Source organism: Elephantulus edwardii, unplaced genomic scaffold, assembly GCF_000299155.1.
Source record: "Elephantulus edwardii isolate Elephantulus edwardi_28Jun2011 unplaced genomic scaffold, EleEdw1.0 scaffold00048, whole genome shotgun sequence".
NCBI classification, from domain to species: domain Eukaryota; kingdom Metazoa; phylum Chordata; class Mammalia; order Macroscelidea; family Macroscelididae; genus Elephantulus; species Elephantulus edwardii.
The window spans coordinates 586371-612804 of record NW_006399798.1 but is presented as its reverse complement, the minus strand read 5'-3'; the positions used below and the strand labels follow the sequence as shown (position 1 = coordinate 612804).

The window sequence follows — 26434 nt, the reverse complement described above, 5'->3', positions numbered from 1 at the left end:
TGTGCTTTAGTGCTCTGGAAACACGGGGTCAGTCATGACCCAAGCATCTCATCCCCCTGGTTTTTCACCTGTGCCCCCCTCAGGTGCCCCATCCTTCCCCCTCCTGAGGCTTGGGGAGGTGGGGCGGCTGCGTGAGATGGCTCTCATTCTTGGTCGGCCAGGGCAGGATGAACAAACGGACTCTGATTACAGCACTTCATTTTTATTTTAAAGGGAAAAAACCCAACTATTTAAAAAAAAGCCTTTGGCATGTTCATTCAGATAACCAGATCCTCAAACTACAGATCCACTGAAGGCCCTCCCCCCGGGGGAGGGGGTTCTCTCCTGCTCCCAGAAAGTATTTCTGGGCTTCAGCTCTGTGTCCTTGGGGACCACCCTGGCCAGGCTCTGTGTAATCTCCCAGACAAGAGGCATCTCTGTGCCCCTTACCCCTCTAGAGCCCTGAGTTCAAGGCCAGGAACAGCCTCCAGCCTGCATAGAGGCCCTCTGGGGCAGCCACATCACTGCTCTGCTGGAGTCTGGGCTTGGGGAGCTAAGAAAGCCAGGCCAGGGGTGCAGGGCACAGGACGGGACATCCCAACCCCCGATGGGTCCATGGGAGAGTGGGGTCTCAGGTGCTTTAAAGTATCAGTGGCCGCCAAGGCTTTGGCCGAGGATGGACTTCTGCTGGTTCCCACGTCATGATGCTGGGCCCAACAGGCCTCTCGCCCCACAGGCAGCTGATTCCACCTCAGACCAAGATACGATACAGCAGGGGATTCAGTGGCCAAGTGTCCAATTAAGAAAAGGGGTGGAGAAGGTGCTGGGACCTCTGGGCTCACACTGCAGGTGTCCACAGTCGTCACTCCAGCCCTGGCCAATACCTAAAGTGTGCCAGGTATCCAGAGGAGAGAGTCTGGCTGCCCACCGTCTGTAGAGCTTGAGCCCCCACACAGGGCCTAACCTGTCTGGAGCTGGGCAGCCACTCAGGCTTCCATGACCACCCCAGGTCCAAGGTTTAAAGCTGTTTCACCAGGGAAAGGTGGCCAAGCCCAAACTGCTCCCAGCATACCTCCACGCAGAGGTCCCACCTCAGGGCCCACACGAGACCCCCCACCAGGACGAGAGCCAACAGGCTGCAGGGCACACCCACAAGAGCCCACCACTGCTGTGGAGACAGCCTCATGCCGGCTGGCCCGGCCATCAGCTGTGGGCCCCCTCGTCCTCGTCACTGTCACTGCTCTGTGAAGGCGCTCCAGGGCTCTCAGGGCGATGCAGCTCCAGGAAGCTGGTGATGAGCTTGGCAACAGCATCCACATCACTGGATGAGGCGGCAGACAGGCCGTCAGCACCGCTGCCCTGCCCTCCCCACCCCAAGCCTGGGAGAGGCCCACACCGATGTCTTCCACAGACACACGCACACATGGAGTCTCCCACAGGACACATACACGGAGCCTCTGCACCCCCAGGACAGACAGACACACAAACACACACACAAACATGTGGAGTCTGCCGCAGAACATGTGCACACACACACGGGGCCTCTGCACCCCCAGGAGACAGACACACACGGAGTCTGCCACAGGATGCAAACACACGGAGCCTCTGCACCCCCAGGACAGACACACAGACACACACACAAACATGTGGAGTCTGCCGCAGAACATGTGCACACACACACGGAGCCTCTGCACCCCCAGGACACAGACACACAAACACAGAGACAAACATGTGGAGTCCGCCACAGAACATGTGCACACACACACGGGGCATCTGCACCCCCAGGAGACAGACAAGAGACACAAACATGGAGCCTCTGCAGTCCCCATGACACAACCCCACCGACATCTCTGTCTCTCTTTCTCTCTCTCTCTCATACGCACACACGGCCCCCACTACTCCCCAGGCAAACCACAGAGTCCCCCACAATATGTGCTTGGTCGGCCACTCACCTCCGGTGGCCCATGACAGCATTCTGGGTAAGAGGGTGTGAGAAGCCCGTCACAAACCGCAGCACCACCATGTAGCCCTTCCCAAAGTACCGCACCTTCTCCTCCTCAACATTCACATCCCGGATGTCGCTCAGCAGGACCACCACTGTGGGCACAGGTCAGCAGCAACTCACCTCTCCCCATCACGCCAGTCTGCACGTGAGGCTAACCCTCACCACACAGCCAGGAGCCTGCACCTAAGTGTACTCACAAACCACAGCAACCACGAGGGGCCCTGGTCCTAGATGGCACGTGACAGGTGACCCTCATGTCACGGCACATACAGCAATTCAAGGGAACAGACCACTGGTCCCTCCTAGCCCAGGTGAGGGGACAACACGTGTTACCCCAACCCAGGTGAGGGGCCATCAGGTGACCACGGTTGGCATCACCCCTAGTATGGTTGAGAGACCACAACATTGACCATGGTGGGCATATCAGCCCCCCACGGGCTCACTGGTCTCCGTGGAGACAGCTGTCTGCTCTGTTCTACCACCAGTCGTACACATGCTCCACTCTGCTTTCTTCATGGCCCTAGTCACAGAAGTGCATTCCTGACCCTGAGGGATGGGGGCCCATGCTTCAATGGCAGCTGTGGTGAGACCCTACTCAGGTACCCAGAGCAGCCCCCCTTGGTCCTGACACCCTGCTGTCCATCAACCACCTCAGCACAAGCCCCACAGAGACCCCAAAGCCTGAGACCAGGTAGCACATCTATCTCCCTGGATCCCTGCAGGTCTAGCCTCCAAGGAATCTGCTCTAAGCTCAGTAAACTGGGTAAAAGCGATTAACCCCTAAGACAGGTGCCGCGAACCAGAAGCCACCCGGTGCTTCCTTGAGCGTTTTGCCAAACAAGATGTGCCCATGATAGAGAAATGGAGCAACTGAGAAGCGGGGCGATACACAGGGCCAGCATCTGTGACAGAGAAGTGAGACGGCGATACGCAGGGGCAGCATCTGCGATAGAGAAGTGGGAAGAGCGATACACGGGCAGAGTCCATGATAGAGAAGTGAGGGGGGCCAATATGCAGGGGCAGCGTCTGCGACAGAGAAGTGGGAAGAGCGATACATGGGGCAGCGTCTGCGTTAGCTACGCAGGGGCAGTCCGTGACAGAGAAGTGAGGGGGGCAATACGCAGGGGCAGCGTCCGCTGGATCCCTGCTGAAGCACAGGCCCTCCTGGGTGAGCAGTCAAGGGCACGGACTCCTCTTAGGGTCCTCCCTGCAGGCACTAGCTGGCCTCTGGGGGGGCCAGTGCACCCTCACAACAACAGGAATAGAAGAGACTAGAGAGCACACTCGGCAGCCCTCTGTGCAGGCCTCTGCCCACACCTCACCTTGCTCGTGGCCAGCTCTGCAGAGGGTCAGCAGCTTGCGGTACAGGCTGTATGTCTTCAGCACAACCTTCCCGGTGCTCTTGTTGAAGATAGCTTCCTGGAAACACAACCAGAAGGCATCAGTCCTGTGATGGGCTCTCTGTCCTGTCCACGCCACCGCCTCCAAGTCTGAGGCCCATCATGCACGCCGCCGCTCCCCCAAACACCTCACACGGGCCACCCATATGGGAGCCATGGTCAAGCACAGCCTGCCAGGCGCTGCCCCAACTGCATCAGGAATATTTGGTGGGGTCTGACCTCTGCACCCCTGAAGCTCCAGGCATCTGGGAACCTAGGGACAGTCGAAGCCACACAGCTGCTCATTCAAAACAAAGAGCAGAGTGACATGCCATCAAGTTGGAGAAAGAGGGTGGGGGGTGCCAGCACCACAGGGATTTGTGAAGACCACGGGAGAGGAACCAGCACTGGGCACGCCGAATCGCCCACATTCCAGGCTGTGGCAGCGTCCAGGAGTAAAGGAGGAGGAGTGTCACCAGCCCACGGCCGTCAGGACCCTCACAGTGCTGCCAAAGCCCCCGAATGGGCAAGAGGAGCAAGCCATGAGCAGGTGGAGGCCGGTCAGCATGGAGCCAGAAAGGCAACTGGGCTGAGACACAGACCTGGGGGTGCGGGATACCCTGCACCTAGGGAGCTGACTGCCCCTTACCTCCCAGTCCTCCAGGTTCTGCACCGCCACAAACAGGCAGCCCGTGACGTAGAAGAGCTTCCAGCCCAGGCTATCTGCAGGGGAGACGGAGCTGATTCGTGAGGGAGCTGAGCAGAGCAGCCACAGCTGTCCCACAGGGGAAGCCACAGAGGGCGGGACCCCCTGCGCTCCTGGACCCCTTATACGCAACACAAGTGACAGGCACGGAGCTTACCTCCACTGTAGTAAGCAGCGGCCAGGCCAATGGACAGGATCCCTGCAGAGCAGAGTGCGCCTTAGGTCCTGGGAGCATAGCCTCAGGAAGCAGGCCCTTCCTGAAGCCAAGGACAGCTGAGGCCAGACAGGGGGACAGGACAGTAGCAGGGGCTGAGGGAGCAGAGTCCAGAAGTCTGTCTACAGACATAATGAAACCTTTACAGACACTTGTCTACAGTCACGAGAACAAGAGGGTGTCCTGGCGTGAGACAAAGCCAAGGCCCTAGGGAGTCACAGCTCAGTGTGTAAGGGCCAGCAGGGGCCACACACGGAGCACACTGGCACCTCTCCCCACATCTTTTCAGGACAGGGGCAGGCCTGATGAAGGGACGCGAGGGTAGCCCTTTGGAACTGTTCCAGCCTCATCACCCCAAGAAACAGTCAATTTGGCTTGTTCACCAGACCTTGAGTAACACCTGCGGACAGAGCCCAAGTCACATCTTTCAACAGACGAAACCAGAAAGTGCTGAGGCTGTGAGGTAGTAGCCTGTGAGCAGGCTGTGTCTGAGCCTGAAGAGAAAACCTGGACCTCAGAAAAGAGCAGGCAGTGCAGACAAAAAGGCACGTGGTGCTAAGAACCACAAGGGACCTATCTGTTAGGTTTGTAGGATAAAACCATAAAAGGACACAAAGGAACGGATGAGCTGCCGTTATCCACGGCTGCACGCTGCAGGGAGGAGGGAGAACGACAGACTGACTGTCTGTGGAGAGACGCCAAAATCCTTACCGACCAGGAGGGACCAGGACCTGATACCCGGAGCCCGCGTCAGGTGGAGGCAGGAGCGTGTGCGCACCTCCACCTGCATGTACATCCTGGAAGATGCCGGCACCACTCTCAACTGGACACAGAGCCTGGGGAGAAAGGGACACAGATGCAGAGGCCACTGACCAGAGACAAGCATCTACCTCCTTTTCAGGGGCCAGTCGACCAGCCAGGGCCCCCAAGAGTCGAAGATCCAAGCAGCTGTGGCGAGTGGGTACTGGTCCCCGTGAGGCCGCTAGCTCAGCATCTGTGTCCCACAGAGACCTCAGCCTCCAGGAAACCAACATCACCTGTAGCCCTCACGCTTCCGGGGCCTCCGCAGCCAAACCCTGTTGGCCCTCCATAGGCTGCCAGCAAAAAGGAACCAAAAGAGAAAGAAAAGAGATCCTACTTTGCCTTTTTTTTTAAAATAAAAATACCACCTTGCTGTGTGCCATCATATCGGATCTGACTGCCCCTCCTTCCCCAGCAGAGCATCTGGTGGATTCAAACCGTGAACCTTTGGGATTGCAGTGCAGATCCTTGTCACTAGGCCACTAGAGCTCACTCATATTTTGCTTTTTTTAAAAAAAAAGAAAGAAAAAGTCATATTGTCAAAGCTCATCATAGTTTTGGTCCAGCCGCTAGGACAGAAGGCTTGAAGCTGAACAAGGAGATTCAAGGAGCGGTGTCTGCAGAGAATCCGGGAACAGCTCCAACAGCAACCCGAATTTCCACCACCAGAGCCCGGGTCCTGGGCAGATCCTCAGATATTTCCCTAATGTGTACTGCCACACTGCCACCCAGCTGCAACCTATTCGGCCAACCCTCCATTGGGTTTCTGAGATATTTAAGAGTTGCTGAACTGCTGAGAAGCTGACTTCTAAGAGCTTTTGAAGAAACCACACAAGCTAACCCGAGATCCCTGCCTGACACTACTCCAGTTTCCACACACAGCCTCTCGCACAGGGAAGGTCTAGCAGAGCGCGGGTCTCCCAGCGGTTACACACTTGTTAAAGGTGTGTAACAAATACGGTTACCTCTCCAAGAAACAACACGTGAGTGGATGTGTGTGTGTGAAACTGCGGAGTGAGGTCCCACAACACAGAATCCCAGGTCTGTGCAGGACACTCGGACAGAGCAGTGTGAGGACAGGCCAGAGGACCTGCGATTACAGAAAGACGTGCTCTCTGCTCCCGAGCTGTCGCCACTAGGAGCAGGGCCGAGGCGCCGGCCGTCAGAAACGGGAACTGCCTCTTCCCGCCCTGAGGCCGCCTGGGGCGCTTCCCGGATGTCCAGCGGGCACCGCCCTCCATCAGCCAAGCCCGGCCTCCCACCCCGCGTCCATTCAAACGAACGGCCACACTCGGCGAGGCGCCAGTGCGAACTGTAGGCTCGGCACCCGCAGGGTCGGGGGGGCGCGCCAACGTGTCTCCCCGAAACTTCTCTCCCTGTGTAGCGAGAGCACGGGACACCCCCCCAGCCTCGCCTCCCCCTGCAGAACCACCGGCCGAGCCAGGGCAAAGGCGCCTACCCAGCAGGTGTCCAGCTCGAAGCCAACCTGGACCCCGCAGCGGAGGGGAAGGCGGGAGGACACTCACTGCCGGACTCGCCGGGGTGGGGACCGCGCTGATTTCCGTACTCGAGGGGCGCACTTCCGGACACACGGGGGCGGGGACAACAGTGACTTCCGGACACGCGGGGCGGAACGACGCTGACTTCCGGACACGCGGGGGCGGGGACAACGGTGACTTCCGGACACGCGGGGCGGAACGACGCTGACTTCCGGACACGCGGGGGCGGGGACAAGGCTGACTTCCGGACACGCGGGGAGGCGAAGATCCTGGCTGAGAACTTTGCGAATATTCACTTCTCACGCGGAGACCGAGAGGGTGATCGTGTGCGGATCACTGTCCGCGTTTACTGCTGAACTTCCTGGATTTTTATTGTTATGGAGTCGCTTTGAACCCTTCTCTTGAGCCAGCCTCATTGTCTTTGACACACCGACCTCTATTAACCCCAGACACTTGAGTCAATCCATCTCATCCTAGGTCTTCCTCTTCTTGCGCTGTCCCTGCACTCTTGTAAGATTGACGTCCCTCTCCAAGGACTGATTCCTCCTGGCAACATGCCCAAAGCATCTCAGACGGAGCTTCAGAATCTTAGCCTCCAAGGAGCGGTCTGGTTTTCTCCTCTCCAGGACAAACCTGTTTGTTCTCCTAGCAGTCCATGGTATATTCAATACTCTTCTCCAGCAAAGGCATCAATTCTTCTATTGGCCTTCGTCACTGTCCAGCTTTCTTATGCATAGCAAGTAATTGCGAAGACCATGGCTTGGATCAGGTGCACCTTAGTCTCTAGACCGACACCGGTGCTCATCAGTACTCGGAGAGGTCTCTGACAGCAGATTTTTCCAATACAATTTGTCTTTTGATTTTCTGGCTGCTCATACCAAGACTGTGGATTATGGAGCCAAGGAAGCTGAAGATGTTAACAATCTCTTCATCTGTCATGAGGTTGCCAATCAGCCCAGTGGTGAGGATCTTTGTTTTCTTGATGTTGAGCTTCAGTCCACATTGAAGGCTGCAGTCCTTGAACTTCTGCAGTAAATGCCTCAGGTCCTCAGTTTCAGCAAGCAAGGTTATGTCATCTGCATAACACAGGTTGTTGATGAGTTTTCCTCCAGTCCTGATGCCACATTCCTCCTCAAAGAGCTCAGCCTTCCGCATAATCTGTTCTGCATATAGATTGAAAAGGTACGGAGATAGGATGCATCCCTGAAATACACCCTTATTGATTTTGAAACATGCAGTGTTTTCTTGCTCTGTTCTGATGACTGCCTCCTGGTCCAAGCATAGGTTTGACATGAACACAACCAAGATGTTCAGAATTCCCATTCCTCTCAGAGTCAGTCACAGTTTGTCATAATCCAGTCAAATGCCTTTCAAATGTGTAGTCAATGAAACACAGATAGACATTCCTCTAGTGCTCTCTGCTTTCAGACAAGATCCACCTACTGTTGGCTATAATATCACTAGTGTCATCACCTCTTCTAACCCAACCTACACATCTGGAAGTTCTCTGTTAATGGGCTGTCTCAGTAATTTTTTTTTTATCATTTAGAGCATGTGATATTAATGTTATCTTTTGATAATTTCTGTGCTCTGTGAGGTCACCTTTTCATGGAACGAAAACAAATGTGGTTCTCTACAGTCAGTTGGCAAGGTGGTTGTCGTCTAGATTTCGTGGCACGACTTGGTAAGCGTGTCCAGGGCAGCATCTTTTTATTGAAATATGTCAATGTGTATGCCGTCAATTCCTGAGGAACTTCCTCTTTTGTCACCACGGGCTCTTGACCATATGAAATTTTTCTGGGAGCTCTGGTGTCGTAGTGGCAAGAAGCTGTTCTTGCAATCCATAAGGCATGTGGTTTGAATCCACCAGCTGCTCTCAGGAGAAAGGATGGGCTATCTCCCGTGCACTTAACTGCCTCTAAAAACCCACCTGAGGGTCAACTATGGTTCCTGGAATGGGAGACTAGTAAGTCCTCTCTTGTGTGTGTGTCAGAGCAAATGAAGTACAGTTAGAGAACAGGGACCCCAGACTTCACATCACTACATACAGACACCACCTGAGGCAGGGATATTAAAACCTTAAAGCTTATGCAAAGTTATGTAAACGAGACCTCTTTTTTTTAAAAAAAAAAAAACAAACCCAACTTTTAAAAAATACTAAAACATCTATAACCAAGTTTAATAAATGGTGTCAAGAACTGCCTGAACCAATTCTGATCAGTTCATTGGAAACAAGGGTAGCAATATATGGTCCATAGCAACCAATACTTAAATTTTGCCTGTGGTTCGGTATTGCTTCTGTTAGCCACAGTTTTTTCAAAGGCCTGCAATTTAACAAATGGATTGTGAGTTCTGCTACTCAGTCTGTTTCCACCTAGACGCTCCAGTGAAAGCTGTACACCCTGCTGGTATTTTAAATACCAGTGGCATTGTTTCCAGCATTACAACAAATCACCCTAGTAAAGCAACTGACAGTGACCACTATCTACTTCATCTATGTTGTTCACATCATTCAAGAAGCTTGACTCAAAGAAAAATGCTGCATCAGAATTGGAGGAAAACTCATCAACAACTTGCATTGTTGATACAAACTTGCTTGCTCAAAGTGAGGACTTAAAATGCTTTCTGCAGAAGATCAAAGAATATAGCCTTTAATATGAGTTATAACTCAATATTAAGAAAACAAAAATTCTCACCAGTAGACCAAAAGGCAACATTGTGATAGATGGAGAAAAGATTGAAGTGGTGAATTATTAATTTCATTTTACACCTGGGGCAGAAGTAGTCAAGAAATCAAAAGACGTGTTGCATTGGGAAAATATGCTGTCAAGGACATATCCAAGCTGATAAAAACTAAATGATAAAGTCTTTAAGACTAAGGTGCACCCAAAACAAGTCAAGCTATTTTTCAATTGCTTTTTATGCATCTGAAAATTGGACAGTGAATGATGATGGCCAAAGAAGAACCAATGCTTTTGAATTGTTGTCTTAATGAAGAATACAGAATATTCCATGGACTGACCAAAGAACAACACAATCTATCTCAAAGGAATTTCAACCAGATTGTTGCTTAAAGGCAAGGATGATGAAACTCTGTCTTACAAATTTTGGACAGGAGTGGCAAGTCTTTGGAAAAAAAGGATACTGTGGTGGGAAAGGTGGCAGGTCAGAGGAAGCTAAGCTGGATTGACACAGGGACTGTAGCAATAGGTCCAAGCATATCAGAGACAGTGAGGGTGGCACAAGATAGGACAAGGTTCACACCTGTTCTTCATAGGGTCATTAGGAGTTGTTGTCAACTGCATAACACATAACAAGGTGTTGCCTGTTGGACTGCTAATATCCAGTCCACTAGTTTTTCTGAGTAAGCATTAACATAATCATGGTGAGTTCGGTTTTTGTTTTGCTTAAGAGACTGGGAAAAGCAGCTGTCCCTCACTCAAGAATGATCACTTAGAAACCCTGATGGAATCCACCAGTCTCTCCAGGAGAAGGATATGACAGTCTGCTTCAGTGAAGCTTTCCACCCTTGTAAATCTTGTGAAAATGGCACAGGATAGGACATGGTTCAGATCTTTTGTTCATGGGGTTGCTATGAGTCAGACTCGACTCAACGGCACCTAACAGCAACAAACCCTGTGAGGCAGTTCTCCGTTGTCCTTTGGGGTGCTATGAATTGTACCTGCAGTGCGATGAGCATTGTTTTTAGGGCCTAACAGATAGCATCTTGCTCCATTGCTCTCTTTCTCTGCTGCTGCAGCTGTTCTGAAATGAGGGCTGTCCTGCACTGTGCTAGGCATTGCTCTCCACATCAGAATCCAAAGACATCCTTCTGTTTCTCACCAGAAAAGGTACAGAGTGCCCTGCCTGGAATCAAAGCCACCTTCAGTGGTCAAAAAGATGAGAAAACATAGTATTATGGTATTGATGTTTTGGGAGTTCCCCCCCCCCCAAAAAAAAGACTTTTCTAGCTCTTATCTTTGACTTGCACTCTTACATGGGGAAGAACGTGTAATAGTGTATGAGCTAATTCTTTTGGGATTAATCACATTCTCCCATATCACCAAGTTTAACGAACAGATTTAGCAGCAACAGGTGGCATCTCACTACCAGCAAGGAAGCAGCAACAGAGAGCGTAGCATGCATCCCTCAGGGCCAGAGAGTTCTGTGCCAGTCAAAGGAACACATGCAAAAACAGCAGCCACCTCAGTGGTGAACCAAACACCAGCCTGAGAGAGCTGCCCCACGAGCTGGAGCCAGAGGTCTTCCCTGAAGATTGCGGAGGACTGGGGATGGGAGGGGACAACAGACACATAATTGACAGGACTAAGGAAACTTCGTAACACTGACCTAAACCGTGAGACTGGAGGGCCTGTGGGCATGCTTCATTCAAAAGCTGTTCTGAGGAACTGTATCCTATCCCCAACCTGAATTATAACCTGTTAATAACATCCCTAGCAGATTTCCTAACTGTGAGAGTATGGTTCTGTAGATGTTGGTCATAGCAAGGAATTTCGGAGCCAGTAGTAGAGAAATACCATTGAGGGTGGAATTAGAAGTAGGTGCAAGAGCATGGAGGTCATGCCAGAAATGATGGGGACTGGTCTGGTGCAGTGGATGTTGCTGGGAGATTGGTTCCCCTTGTGACAGACAGTATAGAGGGTGGATGCATCCCCCATGCCACCTATACTCTGCACAGAAAATGGAGTGGAGCTTGGATTTCTATTCACTATTACTTTTTTTAAAAATTCACTATTACTTTTTATAACTGGCATCAGCCGCTAGTCAAGGAGCATAACGAACAAATGGGGTTACCAGTCTCCTAAACATTTATGCTCTTTGCCCCGAGTTCTCAAATTGGAGTGGCATCAGAATTGACCAGAAGGCTTGTTAAAGCAGAACGCTCGGTCAGTTCCAGCATTTCCAAGGACTTGAGGGGCTGGTGATTCTGGTCCTGAGACCACACTGATAACTACCCTCAGCTCATGGCCCATCTCTTTGAAGTGATGTCCCTGATAAAACCCTACATTTTGACGAATCAGTATATTTTAAAGGGGGAAAAAACCCTCTTAATGGAAACAATCATTATCCTTTACATCCGCGGACTCCGTAAGATCGCCAACGTCAAAAGAAGGCAAATGCCAACCCCCTCCCGCCGAAAGGTGCGCGTGCGCACTGGCCTCGGCCTCCCCGCGACAGTGCGGGACCGGCGGGGCAACTCCATGACGCCGTGGGAAGGCGATGGCGGCGGAGAGGACAGCATCCAGATGTCCGCTGAAAGTGCCCACCGGAGCAGCCAAGCTCGTGGTCCTGGAAAGTCCCCAGGACACATGCCCTCAGATCTCCACAGTTTCCCGCCCCTCGTGCTCCGCCCTGACACATTGATTGGCTCTCAGCTCTGTCTCGTCCCTTCTCAGACCTCTCATTGGCCTGGACTGAGCACTTTGCGGGTGGAGCCACACAGCAGCTATACGATCTCTTATTGGCTCCATCGTATCCCCGCCCCTTCCCTGTGTCCTGATTGGTCTCTCTTAAGCGGCGTGGGGGTGGGGTCATGCCACCTCCAGGCTGGGGGCGAGGACAACAAAGGGTTGCGGGCGGCGGCGGCCGTGACCCGCGTCTCCCGCTCTTCCTTCCAGACCTGGTCCTCTGCCCTTGTGCTCCTGCCCGCTCCCCGGGACCTCCAGATGAAGTGTGAGCACTGCACGCGGAAGGTGAGTGCCCCTTCCCGGAGCCGGGACGAGGACCGGCCGGGCTGGTGAGGGCCGAGCCAGTTTCCTTGTCCTGTAAGGCGGTCACCCCGGGAATCCAGGATGGTGGGCCGGGCTGTTCCGCGAGGAGGCCAGGGCCGAAGGTCGGGCTGTTTGTCCTGTGCTGGAGCCAGACTGTCGGTCTGTCTAAAGGGCTCGGGGCCGAGGGTCAGTGTTTTTGCCCCGAGAAGGGCCTGGAGACTCGGTCCAGAGAGCCGGTCCAGTTGGCCTGGACCTGCTGGGTGGTGATCTGGTTCTTGGCGCCTGGCCGCCCCCAAGGGAGGTCACTCGCGGTCGGTGGTGCGCCAAACCTGGCCAACGGACAGGGGTCGTTGGTGGTCGGGATTCCCGCGGTCCTCGGGCGCCGGCCAGCGTGGACAGCTGCCCATGAGCCCCATGTCCGAGCGCCTGGTTCATATTCGGCATGTCTGCGATGAGCACTGATGTTCGTGATTTTCAGCCCACTCGTCAGTGCTTTCTCGTGCCCCCGAGGAATTTTAACCACAGAAGCCGAAGCAAAGCCGCATGATCCTCCCCTGCTGGCCCTCGGGTCAGTCCCACCACTGAAGTGAGCAGGGCAGAGGTTTAATGGCGGGGAGGGGTCAGGCTGCTTTAAGTAAAAATTGGCGTGCCCCTTAACATAGTCCCTGCTGACAAGTCTCCATCCGCACAGCTGTGGGCAGCCGCTGGTCTCTGCCTGCCTGGAGTCCCAGGAAACAGTCAGTAGGACTAGTGCACCACGTGACACGCAGCCTCCTTGCCCCTGAGACCAGAACTGGATGGGGCCCAGTGGCTGCTAGCAACCACTGAGGTCCTGGGAGGGGGAAATGCAGAACAGAATTAAAGACCAAGCGTACTTGTGTGTCACAGGCCAGAGAAGGACTCTTGAGACAGCCCCAGGTCTAGAAGGAAGACCACCATCTCCGCAGATCATCTTTTCAGCCAAACAGCAGATAGACCTGTAACATTTACTGAACTCCCAGGCCTGCTCACAGAACCAAAAGGGATGCATTTGCCAAAAATAAAGCTCAGAAAGCAGAAGGTGCAGGAGAGGCCTGATGAAAACAGGGAACCCAGGCAAGGTTTACATCCAGGAGGTTGTATGTAATATGTGAGTGAAACAAAATGTGTCAATTGTTGGATGGGAAACCAATTTCTAAACTTACAGTAAAAAAGGACAAGCAAACACCAAGCATCTAAATAATTAGTAAGCATTAATCCATAAATTTTAAATCATATTCCTTAACGTAATAGTGTGCCTGCACATCATATGGTATTACAGGCCATCGATTGGAACTGACTCACAGCTGACCCTCCAGTGGGTTTTCAGACGCTTTTGTAAGGGAGGTTATTATCCATATTTCTCCTGCAGAGCAGCTGGTGTATTCGAACCGCATGCCTTTGGGTTGGCAGCATAGCTCCTTACTGCTAGGCCAAATACCCAACTGCATCTTGTAGTACTCTTAAATATCAGCCAGGAATGTGCATGTCAGCTAACAATACAAGCCAGTAGAGGTGTCTGAATAGTCAACTCAAATTCTAAAAAACCCTGACATGCTTCATGGGTAAAAAGTCACAAACGGGCGGGGTGCACACAGTGAACCTTTCCCCCTCTCCTTGGCTGCCCCACCCTCCAAAAGGTGATGCCTGATAGAAAGGTTTGATGTTAGCCAGCCCGTTTGTGAGCTTTGATAGCTTTCCTAACATCAACTGTATGCCTGAAATATTTGATTTCAAAAAGTTGGATTACATAGAGGTCATCCTGTTTTCAGGCTGGGGTCTCTTTTCACTCTGCATTACTTGAGGCATCTAGCCACTTTGCTTATAATTACAGATGTAGCCACTGTCCTCTTGATGGAAGCCTTGTGTCTTCTCATAGTTACTTCAGACAGTGTGCATGCAAGTAAATCTTAGCAGGTGCTACCATTTCTGTAGAAAAGGTCCTAGACATAAGGCTGAATGGCCGAAGGGTGTCTGAGTTTCTTTGGTAGATATAAGCCAATAGACAAGATCAGTTTGAGTTGCTCCCAGCTTGTGACAAGCGTCCATTGGGAATGGACTCTCTCCATTTCTCTCCCACAAGCTGGTTGATTCAGCCCCTCAGACAGTGCAGCACACTGTGCCCCAGAGCCTCCCTTAGGGGGTTTGGTAGGACTGAACACTTCTTTAATATACCTTCTTGCTTCTTTAAGGAATGCAGTAAAAAGTCGAAAACTGATGACCAGGAAAATGCAGCGGTTGATGCAACGAGTCCGGCCCAAGAGAAGGAAGAAGTAAGTATATTTTCAGTTTCCTTTCAGACTGGATGAAACTGCTACTGCTGCCTGCCCCTTACCTGTGACTTCTGACAGGTGGGGACTCCTGCCCCTTACCTGTGACTGCTGACAGCGCTGCATACATGTATTTGGGAATACAGTTCAATTCATGAAACTGTGTTTTGGGGTTTTGTTTTGTGTGTTTTTTTCAATTTAAATAAAATTTTCATTTTATAGTGGTTTATTTACAAAGTTCATATACATTGTTTTTCCCACCAGATCTTTCCCATTTCCTTTACCCACTCCTCCTTCCACCCATCACATTGCGCGGCCCTATGATTAACCCCTCCCCCTCCCCCGCCCATCCCCACCAAACAGCTCCCCCCTCGCCCCTTGTATCCTCATACTTGTACTACAATAATGGTCTTATACAGTATTTGTCCTTATGAGACTGAGTTAGTTCACTCAGCATAATGCTCTCCAGTCCCTCCCAAGTTAGGCGGCAATTTACAAAATCATTGCTCCTGCGTGCTGCATAGTATTCCATCGTGTGAGTGTACTATAATTTCTCAGTGCACTTGATTGTGGTTGGACATTTGGGCTGTTTCCATTTTCTTACGATGGTGAATAACGCTGCAATGAACATTGATGTACAAGTCTCCATTTGTGCCTCAGTTCTCATTTTCTCGGGGTATATTCCAAGCAGTGGAATAACTGGGTCATATGGAATGTCTGTGTTCAGCTTTTTGAGCAAGTGCCAAACTGCCTTCCAGAGTGGTTGTACCATTTTACAGTCCCGCCAACAATGTATAAGTTCCTATCTCTCCACATCCTCTCCAGCATTTATTACTTGCTGCCCTGTTAAACTTTGCCACTGCTACTGGAGTGAGATGGTACCTCATTGTGGTTTTGATTTGTATCTCTCTTACTGTCAGTGATTTGGAGCATTTCTTCATGTGTCTGTTGGCCATTCGAATGCTTTCCTCTGTGAAAAGTCTTTCTATGTCTTTTGCCCATTTTGTAATTGGGTTATCAGTCTTTCTCTTGTGGAGGCCCTGTAGGATTCTGTAAACTTTTGATATGAGATCTTTGTCTGAAATGGTATTGCCAAATGTTTTTTCCCAGTCAGTAGGTTTTCTTTTTTGTGTCTTTTTCCAGTTCAGTTGCTGAGTATTTTTGGGTTTTGTTTTGTTTTTTTAATTTTATTTTTTGTGGGTGTACCGTCAAATCAGATCTGACTGGTACGGGAGGAAATTGTCCTTCCTTCCTTCTTCAGCAGAGCATCTGGTGAACTCGAACCACGTACCTCTGGGATTGCAGTGCAGCTTCTTGCCACTAAGCCACTAGAGCTCCCTGTATTTTTGGGTTTTAACCGCCCTCGTGTGGTAGTGGTGATTATCTTTAACTACGTGTCCTGTACAGGTCTCACATACTATCTCACTGGGCCCTGTGGTCCTTCCAAGACTGTTTTCCTTCAGTGGGTTTTCTTTTGAAGTTATGTAGTCCAAATATGTCATTTACTGTTAAGAACATGCCCTGTTCTGTGGTCCTGTGCAGGTTTGGGGGAGTCAGAAGGGGTGAGCCCAGTGCCCTGAGTACCATCCAGAGGGGATACTTTGGGCCTGCAGCCAGTGTCCCGGGCAGCAGGTCAAGCCCTTCCCCCATGGATCTTGGACAGACACCCGAACCAGAAGTACGCTGGCTCCTTAGCTGGGAAGCAGGAGTTAGCTGCGCTCAGGAGATAAGGCTTCTGCTGGCCTGGCTTGGGCCTGGTCAGCTCAGGGAGTGGAGACGCGTCCAAGTGGTGGTTTAAGATGAACACACTCAGCAGAGAACACCCAGGTCAGGACAAGCAGCTCTGGCTCTGTGGTGACTTGGCAGCCCGGGGTTAGGAGTTCAGTCCATGAAGTTCCAGTAACAAAGCAAAAGCTTTTTCTCAAAAGGATACTAGTTCTTAACAGAGAATGGCAGGACGTTGCTTCACAGTCTCCGGTCTGCTAGGATTCACCTGTGGGGGCCTTCCAGAGAGAGACTTCAGACAGCATCTCTAGTTACTGTTGATGGTTAAAGCATCATTGGATCTTCTGGGCCGTGTGAGCCAAGTCCCAGAGTAGCTTGCACCACCCCCTGAACCTATTGCAGAGCCTTTTCCTTCTGGGCCCCACTTTAATTTTTTTTAATCACTTGATGAATAAAAGTATTTGACTGCGTGGATCTTACCAAGTTATGGCTGACGTTGAGAAGAATTGGGATCTCAGAACACTTATTTGTACTCATGTGAAACCTATACCGAAACCGTGAAGGAGCTCTGTAAACAGTGCACGGTTTAAAATCAGGAGAGGTGTGTGTCAGGGCTCTGGCCTCTGAACACCTGTTCTGTCTGTGTGCTGAGCACATCATTCAAGAAGCTAGGTGTCGTGTCATGGGTGGTGGCTTTATGGTTTCAAATGATTTTCCTAACCGTCAGCTTTGACTTCCACCATGTAACTAGGATGGACCTTAAATCAGGTATGTATAAAGTAAGCATTGTGAGATTGGTCGCTTTCCCCATCCCACCAAGTTAAATTAAGCAGGCTAATGGCAAATGAGGAAGCAGAGAGAGAGTGTGTCCTTCAGGCCAGAAATTCTGTGCCACCAGACCAGGACCTACAAGGGAGCCGTAGCAGCCTGAGCAGAGAGCCAGAGACCGACATGAGACAGCTGACTTTGACTGCTGCCCCACTGAGCCAGGGCTGGGGCCTTTGCCCGCTTGCTGGAGGACCGAGGGAACATTGTAACACTGCGCTAAGTCATGAGGCTTAAGGTCAGAGGTCCTGCACGCTGGGCTGAAGAATTGTACCCTGCTTCCAACCTGAATTTAACCAGTTACCCTCCTTAATAAACCCTATAACCGTGAGTACCGTCTGTGAGACCTGTGTGGTCATGACAACAGATTTTTGACACAGTGGGGCAGTGTGATTGGTGTTGGAATTAGTAGAAGTGGGTGCGGGACCATGGAGACCATGTCTGACCTTACAGGAATTGGTTTTGTGCTGTGGGTGTTGTGGACGGGGACAGTGCCGTCCTGTGGAGCTAGTGGAGATCGGATACGGACATCTCCATGCTGTCTACACTCGTACTGAATTTGATAAAGATGAATGTGGATCAGGTTTGGAGGGAGATGCATTAACCACTTGTGTTGTGCTGATGACACAACCTTGCTTTCAGAAAGTGAATTCCACTTGAAGCACTTGCTGAAGATCAAAGAGCCTTCAATATGTATCACAGCTCAACATCAAAAAAAGAAAAATCCTTACCATTGGACCCACAGGCAACGTCATGAGAGATGGAGAAAAGAGAGGATGTCAGTGACTTCATTTGACTTGGACCCACAATGAAGAAATCAAAAGACATGGTTCTTTGGGAAAATTTGCTGTCGAAGACGGACCCAACATGCTAAAGATCTCAGGTTAAAAACTAAGATGCGGGGAGCTCTCGTGGCCTAGTGGCAAGAAACTGCACTGCAGTCGCAGAGGTATGCAGTTCAAATCCACCAGATGCTCTGCTGGAGAAGGAGGGTCAATCTCCTCCTGTACCAGTCAGATCCGATTTGACGGTACACACACAAAAATAATAAAGATTTTTCTTAAAAAAAACAAAACCCACAAAAACTAAGATGCATCTGATCCAAGGCTTGGTATTCTTAGCTGCTTCCTGTGCCTCTGAAAGTGGGACAGTGAATAAAGAAGACTGAAGAAGAATTGATGCCTTGAATGGTGCTCTTGAAGAGTCCTGACTGCCCTGGCGTGGACTGCCAGAAGAACAAACAAGTCTGTCTTGAAGGAAGTGGAACCATCACACTCCTTAGAGGCAAGGATGGAACTTCACCTCCCTTTGGGTGTATTCTCAGAAGCCAGTCTGTGGAGAGACACACCATGCTAGGAAAGGCAGAGGGTCAGTGAGAGAGAAGAGGGCCATCAGGGAGCTGGAGTGTCACAGTGAAGGCCAGCAGACGAGCAGGACAGAGAAGCGGGGTGCAGGGCGGCGCACGGTTCAGGGCTGCTGCTCATAGTCCCTCAGGGTTTGGATTTGGTCTCAGTTCCACTCGTGCTTTTGTTGGTGATCTTCCTGAGGAAGCAGTTCTGAAAGCGCTGTTGCGAAGAACCAGGGGGAAAATACTGTTCCTCTTTTGTAGAAAGGAGAGTTCCATAAGTTGGCTGACGCCAAAATATTTCTGAGCGACTGTTTGGCGTGTGACAGCTGCGTGACTGCAGAGGAAGGGGCCCGGGTTTCCCAGCAGAACGCCAAGGACTTTTTCCGAGTTCTGAACCTCAATAAGGTATGGCATTGGGGCGTCCCCGAGAGCCAGGCAACTGCCACCAGAGTGCATGCGATTGGAGGACCACGTGTGTGTGTGATTGTGATGCAAGTGAGGAGTGAGGGTGAACGTGTGAGAGTGTGTGTGACCCGAGTACACGTGGATGAGAGGTGTTAGAGCAGGGGTGTGAGTGTGAACAAGAGGTGTGAGCCTGGTGTGTGAAGGACCAGCAGTGTCTGTGTGAGTCAGGGCTGTGTGTGACATTAAGCTTTGTTTCGGAGGCTGTGTCTGTCTGACTATGTTTGGTCATGCCCTATAAATGGTTAATTTGTGTTTTATTTCAACTCTTCACATGTATTGATATAGTGCTGTTAAAACTCCCATCTTGTTTTTTCTCTTACTTTTTTTCTTTTTAATCTAAAAAAATCTCTTGACTTTATTTTGTAGCCTTTTCGGTCGTGGTTCCTTCCCTTCCTTGACGGCAGCTGCCAGTGTCTGTCCTTTCTTTGATCGTTCACAGAACATCTGTTCCGTTGTGTTGGTTTTGATTCTCTTAGGAGGGACCTTTCTGGCGGTCCTCTCCCGTCCTCCCCACACCCGTGCCTGCTTCTGCTCTCTTTAGAAATGTGATACCTCAAAGCACAAAGTGCTGGCAGTGTCTGTGTGTCCCCAGTCTTTGCCTTATTTTGCTGCTAAATTCAACCTCAGCGTGACCGATGCATCCCGAAGACTTTGCGGCTTCCTCAAAAGTCTGGGTGAGTTGACTGACGTCTTGGGAGTGGGTGGCAGCCCTCTTCTCCCTCAGATTTGTGTTTCACGAGCACATGAGGGAATAGAGACCGTCAGAGCCTGGCCTATGGTGTGTGAAGGGATGATCTGCCCGCAGACCAGTGTCTCACTGGGGGGCTGTGGCCTGGCTGACTGAGGGGTGGGGGAAACTCGTGCCTGGAGTGACCTAGACGCACTTCGGACAGAAGGACCTCCAGGGAGGGCCTCTGCTGTGAGCCCTGGGACAGGAACGAGGACAGTCCTGAAAAGATAGCTGTGTTTCAGCTTTTGCAAAACTCGTGGCTCCTAAGCTCCCCATGCGTGGTGCTGAGTTCCATGTGTGAGGTGGTGTCTACACAGCCCAGCAGCCCCAGCGCCCAGCTCGTCGGTTCTAGGAGTGGTGAGGGAGAACTTGGGCTTTCTGAGACTAGTCCACTGGGATCACGGTCAAAGATAAAATGACTCTTGAGACGAGGCCTCATGGTACAGAGGCTCAACCTGCCCAGTGCTGCGTGGCCCTTCCAGGCTCCTGTCTACAGAGCGGCCCTCTGCCTGATGCTGGCCTGTGGCGCTGTTGTCCCTGTGTGCTGTGGAGGCCTGAAACCAGCCTAGTTTTACCCAGGACCAAAGTATAAGGTGCAAAAGTGTTGATGAGGAAGGCCCTGTTTTTGAAGGACTAGGAAGGGCTTTATCAAAATCTATACCATGGAATGTTTTGGCACTAATGGAAACAATCTCCATTAAACAGCTTTCTTAAGGTGCTATTTTACGATGTGCAATACGTATTCCTTTTTAAAAATAATTGCTGCTTTTAAGACTTAGGCTTGCTGTGATGTTTATTACAGTCATTGTCGTGTAATCGCAGTGTTACTGTCACAAAGAGGTCCCTGCGTGTATATGTTCTGGCTTGTTCACGTATATTAATGAAAGTGTAACTGTGAAGGGAGGTGGCTAGGTTCACAGTCACAGCCCTTGTCAGTGGTCTCAGGGTCTGCAAGCTGCTGCCTCAGGGATTGAGTTTCTGTTGGTGATGGAGAAGTTTTGAAACAGGTGGTGGTGTTTGCATAATTTGGTGAACACAGCTGTCATTGAATTTCACACAGAAAGATGGTAGAAATGGTAGTGTTTTCATGTATATGCATATTTCACTACAGAATTTTCTAAGAAATCAGATTAGTTTGACATTTTAAGACCACCTTAGAGTTATGTCCAGCCAGGCAGCCTAGCATGGTAGTTAGTTACTGCAGAGCTGCTGCTGCCCATCCCACCTGGAAGGCTCCCTGAGCAGGTGGCTCAGAGTACACTGGCCCTTCACGTGGCCCCTCAGTTTACAGACAGCCCCGTGAGGCAGTGTGTACAGACTGCGTGTTGACATGGACATGAAACGTGCTTGCTGGCTACAGAAAACACACTGAGAGTAAGCTCTGTACTTAAGCCTCGGTACCGTGGTAGAGGCCTGTGGAGACCATGTTCAGGGAGAGAGGCCTGGGGCCCTGTGTACAAGGAAAGAGGCCTAGAAGGCCACCTTCAGGGAGAGGGACCTGGGGGAGGGTATGTGGCCGTGTTCAGGGAGAGGGGCCTGGCGGGGCCGTGTCACATGTGAGTCCTTGCACATCCAAGTACCTGCCACTTTTCCATCTGTGCAGCCCTAGGCCGTCTGGGCTCACCGTGCTCCTTGGCCCCCATTCTTCCTGATGCCGTGGTTCAGGAGATGGGCCATCGTGTGAGGGCCACGGAGTGTCCTTAGCTGTGCTAGGCACAGACCCCCTCCACGGCCAGAGCTGACCCCCCTCTTCACAGGGGTGCACTACGTGTTCGACACCACAATCGCTGCTGATTTCAGCGTCCTGGAGAGCCAGCAGGAGTTTGTGCGGCGCTTCCGGCAGCACAGCGAGGACAGGCGGACACTGCCCATGCTGACCTCTGCCTGCCCAGGTGAGAGCAGACACAGGCAGCCCCGTTCTGTGCCAGTTGGCCTCGGCCGGGTGTTCAGTCTGTCACCAGCTGTTGGCTGTGGTGGTTTGGGGGTGAGATGGCAGCTGAGTTTACATTCTTAACTTCATTCAGTGGTGGGCCTGAAGATTTTGAGACAAACATTACTCACTTAATTTTAACAGTCCATTTTCTCTCAGAAGCCCTGTACTGGAGGCACAGGTGGCATCTCTGTGTCCTTGCTAGGGCAGGGCAGGGCAGGGCAGGACCACGTTGTCCTCCTGTGCTCCCAGGAAGGACATCAGCCAGTTCCATGAGGTCCAGCATGCAGAGGGCATGTGGAGAGGTGCCCAGCCAGGGGTGAGGCTGGGCCCAGAGAGGGTACAGGATGAGAATGGGGCCACAGGCTGTGCATGGGACACTGAGCCGGGGCTGGCACCAGGTGAGAGCAGGAGCCCCCCTCTGGAGGCTCAGGCTGCCCAGTGTCCATTCCCCTCTCTGTCTCACTTCCCTGGCCTGCTGTGGTGTCACGTGTCCGGTGTCTTCTATGGCCACCCTTGGTCATCAGGTCTGTGGTGTGACAGTGCAGATTTGGCCGCTGCCAGCACTGCCCAGGGCTTCCACTGGGCAGTCTCGTGGACTGTAGGGGAGGAGGTTTGGGGGACAGCCCGTCATGCCCTGGTGGAGTGGGATGAGAACCAGGCGATATCCTGATGGTGAGTCCATCCTCTTCCCCCAGGTTGGGTCCGGTATGCTGAGCGGGTGCTGGGGAGCCCCATCACCCCCCACCTCTGCACTGCCAAGTCCCCCCAGCAGGTCATGGGCTCCTTAGTGAAGGACTACTTTGCCAGACAGCAGGTAAAGGGCCTCTTCTTGTGGGATCAGGCCCTCGGCTCCGCAGGACCTGGGAGCGGGGGTGTGGTCATCCTAAAGGGCAGGTGCACCTCCCCCCTTGTCGTGGGTGTTGGGGTCAAGGGGAAGGCCTGAGCTTCCTGTTGCCCCTGGTGTCTGTGCTGGGGGGCAGGGCCTGCATGCCCTGGGGCGGTCTCAACCTCTGACATCCCTTCAGTACTGACTAAATACAGACCTGCTCTTTGCCTGTAGAACCTCTCTCCAGACAAGCTCTTCCACGTCATCGTGGGCCCATGCTACGACAAGAAGCTGGAGGCCCTGCGGGAAGACATCCATGGGGCCTCGACCAGCGTGCAGGGCGTGGACTGCGTGCTGACGTCGGGTAAGCCCCACAGCGGGGTCTGTGTGCTGGGGGGGGCACTCGGCTTCCTGAGATGGCCGCAAGCCGTGCTGAAGGAGTCTGAAACTGAAGGGGGCCAGTGAAGTCTGGAGAAACCAGGGGCCGGCTGGAAACAAGACCCCTTGGATGTCCTTGATGCTCTCCCATGCGCCTGACCAGGGCTGCAGCCCGTAGTGCTGACCTGGATAGCAGTGAGGAGTGGCCATCACCTTGTGGGCCGGGGCAGGCGTGGTGTGTGAGGCCACCCGCACAGCGTAGGGGAGCCCACGTCCCACACGGGGCAAAGGGGCCTGGCCCAGGAGTCCTTTCAGGGAAAAGACCCACTGAGCCTCAGCCCAGCTATGCTCTGTGGGACTGTTGTTGGTCCCTGTGTGAAAGGAGGGGTTGGTGAGGTGTGTTTCCCTCAGAGTCTTCCCTGGGAGACAGCTCAACGTCCTTGCCGAAGGGGGAGCTCACAGTTTACCAAGGTCCCTGTGCCCATCGATGCCATGCCCTGGGATAGACCACACAAGGATATCTCATGACAGCTGTCCACCTCCCTTCATGTAGGATGTTGCTAGGGATGGACTAGCATAGTTGTCCACGCCCCCACGGGTGACACCCCATGACACAACTGTCAGTGTCTCCTCACAGATGAGACCCCTTCCCCTTGTGTGTCATATCCCCTGATAGCTATCCAGGCTCCCTCACCTGCAGCACCCACTGACAGACATGGCCTTCCACACTTCCCTATCCCCTCACACGTGACACCCCTAACGTGGCAGTCCCCACACCCTCATCCGCACCACCCCTGGCCTAACCATCCATGTGCCCTCGTCTGTGTCAGCCCTGGCCTGGCTGTCCACATGCCCTTGTCCACCCCACCCCTGGCCTGACCACACACCCTCATCTGTGTCACCCCTGGCCTAACCATCCATGTGCCTTCGTCCGCGTCACCCCTGGCCTGGCCGTCCACGTGCCCTCAGGGTCCTTTGTGTTTTCTGTGTGTCTGCAGGTGAACTTCTACAGATCATGGAGCAGAGTGACCTCTCGGTGAAGGAGGAAGCTGTGGACACTCTGTAAGTGGCCTCTAGGGTTGGCCATTATTGGACAGGAGGAGTTGTGTGTGAGCCTGTGCCACCTCGTGGTCCTTGACAGCAGGAGGACACTTGTTAGAGCACCTGTTCCCTTAGGGCCCTCGGTCCCCTTAGGCGCATGTTAGACGAGGGCAGGATGGGGGCACAGCCCCGACGGAAGGGAGGAAGCCTGGTGGGCTTCCACGGTGCTTCGTCCACCTGTCGAGGTCCAGACACCTACCGAGCAGGCACCACCGCGTCTGAGCCGCCTGCATTCTGAGGTCTGGTCCTGCCGTCTTGCTTCTGGGCCACCTGATTGTGTGCCTGACGAGAGGCTGCATCTGTGGGCCGACTGCTGGTGGAGAGGGCGATGTGTGTCCCCCATGAGGAGACTGAGGTCACTGTGCTCCTCATCTGCCTTCGTGCCGTGTGCAGGTCTCTGTGTCCCACATGGGGACAGGGCTGTTCTCAGGGCACCAGGATTACAGGACTTTGGGGCCGTGTCTCCTCTGTCCCCTCAGATTGGTGGTGAGTGAGAGCTAATGGGAGTCATTCTCAGGCAGGAGCCTGAGAGCACCAAGCACAGCATCCCCAGGGGACCCCGCTGCACATGGCCTGCCCTCGGCTGCACCTCACCGTCGGCCCCTGTGCTGCCAGCACGGCTCCCACCTGCATCACGTTTGCTTGTCGCCAGGCCCCTCTGCCCCTGAAAGGGTTCATCTGAAAAAAGCTAGTCGGAAGGCAGTGCGTGCCATGGGGCCCCGCTGCCTGGGCATGGCCCTGGTGGGGCTGGTATACTGATTCCCTGAGTTCTGGATTTGAACTTAGAGCGTAGAAAACACTGAAGGATGCTCTCTCTTGGGGGCCCTCACCAAGGAGGGGGCCTCACCATGACCCAGGGAGGTGCTGTGGGTCCATGTCTGCATGTAAGAGGACACCTCCTCTCTGCAGTCCCAGGATTGGGGCAGCCTGAATTTCACATGGACTCAAACCTGTGAAGAGAAGATTCTTCCTGCAAGCATGGGGGTCTCTGCGGCCTCAGGTGTCCGGTCCACACTCAAGGCCGCACCAAGAACTGGCCTTTTTTTTGCCTGTCAGGTTTGGGGACTTAAAGGAGGAGGAAGTCCAGCGGCATGATGGCACCAGCTCAGATGGGTACCTGGCCCATGTCTTCCGGCACGCGGCCAAGGAGCTGTTTGGGGAGGACGTGGAGGAGGTCACTTGTCGGGCCCTCAGGTGCAAGGGGACTGTCGCTGGGAAGCTTTCTGAGCTGGTCGCATGGGGCCAGATGGGAGTGTGCCTGGGTGTGTGTGTGTGGACACCTGTGAGCATGTGCATGTGTGTATATGTGCCTTTGGGTGTAGGGAGGAGTGTATATGCCTGTGAGCATGTGCACACACCTGTGAGTGTGTGTGTGGGGAGAGGTGTACATGCCTGTGCACCTGTGTACACGCCTGTGAGCGTGTGGGGAGAGGTGTACATGCCTGTGCACGTGTGTACACGCCTGTGAGCGTGTGGGGTGTACGTGCCGGGGGGAGGTGAGGTGGATGCGCCCATGAGTGTGTGTGGGGTGTACGTCCCACTGGGTATGTGCGCCTGTGTGTGTTGGGTGTATGTCCCTGTGAGTGTGGTGATGGGATGGGTGTATATGCCTGTGAGCGTGCTACTGTGTACGTGTGCTTGTGTACACACCTCTGGGCCGTGGGGGTGTTCGTGCGTATGTGTGTGTGAGCATGTGCACACGCATGTGTACAGACATGGGTGTGTTCTCTTACAGTGTCTCCTTTGTGCTCTAAAACCCTCGTTGTTTGCATTTTATTTTATGTTGGTTTGCTTACAGAGTTCATCCGCCTTACGTTTCACACTATTCTTCATTCACACGGGGTTTCATACAGCTCCTCATGCGTTCTGTTTTCTAAAATTCATCACCACTGGACCTTGCTCGTTACCCTATCTTTTCACCCGGCTCCGTCCTATTGCCTCCCCCCACTGCCCACCCCTTCCCGCCCCTCCTCTCCTGCCCCCTCCCCCTTGGGTTCCTAGGCATGTTTTGCTTGTTTATGCTGGTTTCACAGTAATGGTCTCAGGCAGTATCTGTGCTCAGGAGCCTCAGTTCTCCACAGCCTGCCTTCTGCTTGTCCGCACACTGCTTCCTTGGAGCCAATGGGAATTCTCTCCTCCACACGCTGCCTGAGGCCTGCATAGTCTCTGAAGCTCTTACTGGTTCTGCAGGAACAAGGACTTCCAAGAGGTCGTCCTGGAGAAGAACGGAGAGGTGCTGCTGCGCTTTGCTGCTGCCTACGGCTTCCGTAACATCCAGAACATGATCCTGAAGCTGAGGAAGGGCAAGTTCCCGTACCACTTCGTGGAAGTTCTTGCATGTCCTGGAGGTGAGCAAGGGGCCAGCAGGCGGGCAGGTCACTCCTGCAGTGCTCGGAGCCATGCTGGGCGGACACCTCACTCCCATGGCCACAGCTCCGCAGCATGGATACTCCTCGGTGTGCAGCCTTTCCAGACACCTTGACGGTCCTGCTCACGTGTG

The 26434-nt window shown here is 52.7% G+C and overlaps 2 protein-coding genes across 3 annotated transcripts in view; one reads left to right on the top strand and one right to left on the bottom strand.

Moving 5' to 3' along the window:
* Positions 1 to 1182: 1182 nt before the first annotated feature.
* Positions 1183 to 5160, bottom strand: LOC102853570 (chromosome unknown open reading frame, human C17orf62). Its single transcript, XM_006886304.1, has 6 exons — positions 4995 to 5160; positions 4227 to 4268; positions 4013 to 4086; positions 3307 to 3403; positions 1932 to 2076; positions 1183 to 1300 (listed from the first exon to the last, which is right to left on the bottom strand). Exons 1-6 carry the CDS (start codon positions 5077 to 5079, stop codon positions 1183 to 1185), a joined length of 561 nt encoding a protein of 186 aa, XP_006886366.1. The 5' UTR covers positions 5080 to 5160.
* Positions 5161 to 12270: 7110 nt separating this feature from the next.
* The window catches only part of NARF (nuclear prelamin A recognition factor), a 16767-nt gene continuing 2603 nt past the window's right edge, over positions 12271 to 26434 (top strand). Inside the window, exons 1-10 of one of the 2 annotated variants that reach the window (XM_006886121.1) lie at positions 12271 to 12297; positions 14526 to 14606; positions 18763 to 18906; positions 19508 to 19640; positions 21454 to 21588; positions 22325 to 22443; positions 22690 to 22819; positions 23832 to 23895; positions 24991 to 25128; positions 26125 to 26282. In XM_006886121.1, the coding sequence (XP_006886183.1) occupies positions 12271 to 12297; positions 14526 to 14606; positions 18763 to 18906; positions 19508 to 19640; positions 21454 to 21588; positions 22325 to 22443; positions 22690 to 22819; positions 23832 to 23895; positions 24991 to 25128; positions 26125 to 26282 (1129 nt within the window). The remainder of the gene's footprint in view (positions 12298 to 14525; positions 14607 to 18762; positions 18907 to 19507; positions 19641 to 21453; positions 21589 to 22324; positions 22444 to 22689; positions 22820 to 23831; positions 23896 to 24990; positions 25129 to 26124; positions 26283 to 26434) is intronic. The other variant, XM_006886122.1, reaches the window with a different exon arrangement.

Excerpts from the sequence above, each read along its gene's own strand:
- LOC102853570 (XM_006886304.1), bottom strand. The coding sequence starts at position 5,079 with ATGTACATGCAGGTGGAGGTGCGCACACGCTCCTGCCTCCACCTGACG. Across the intron at positions 4,269-4,994 it reads GTCCTGGTCCCTCCTGGTCG|GGATCCTGTCCATTGGCCTG; the intron begins GTAAGGATTTTG and ends TCTGCTCTGCAG. Across the intron at positions 1,301-1,931 it reads GCTGTCATGGGCCACCGGAG|TGATGTGGATGCTGTTGCCA; the intron begins GTGAGTGGCCGA and ends CGCCTCATCCAG.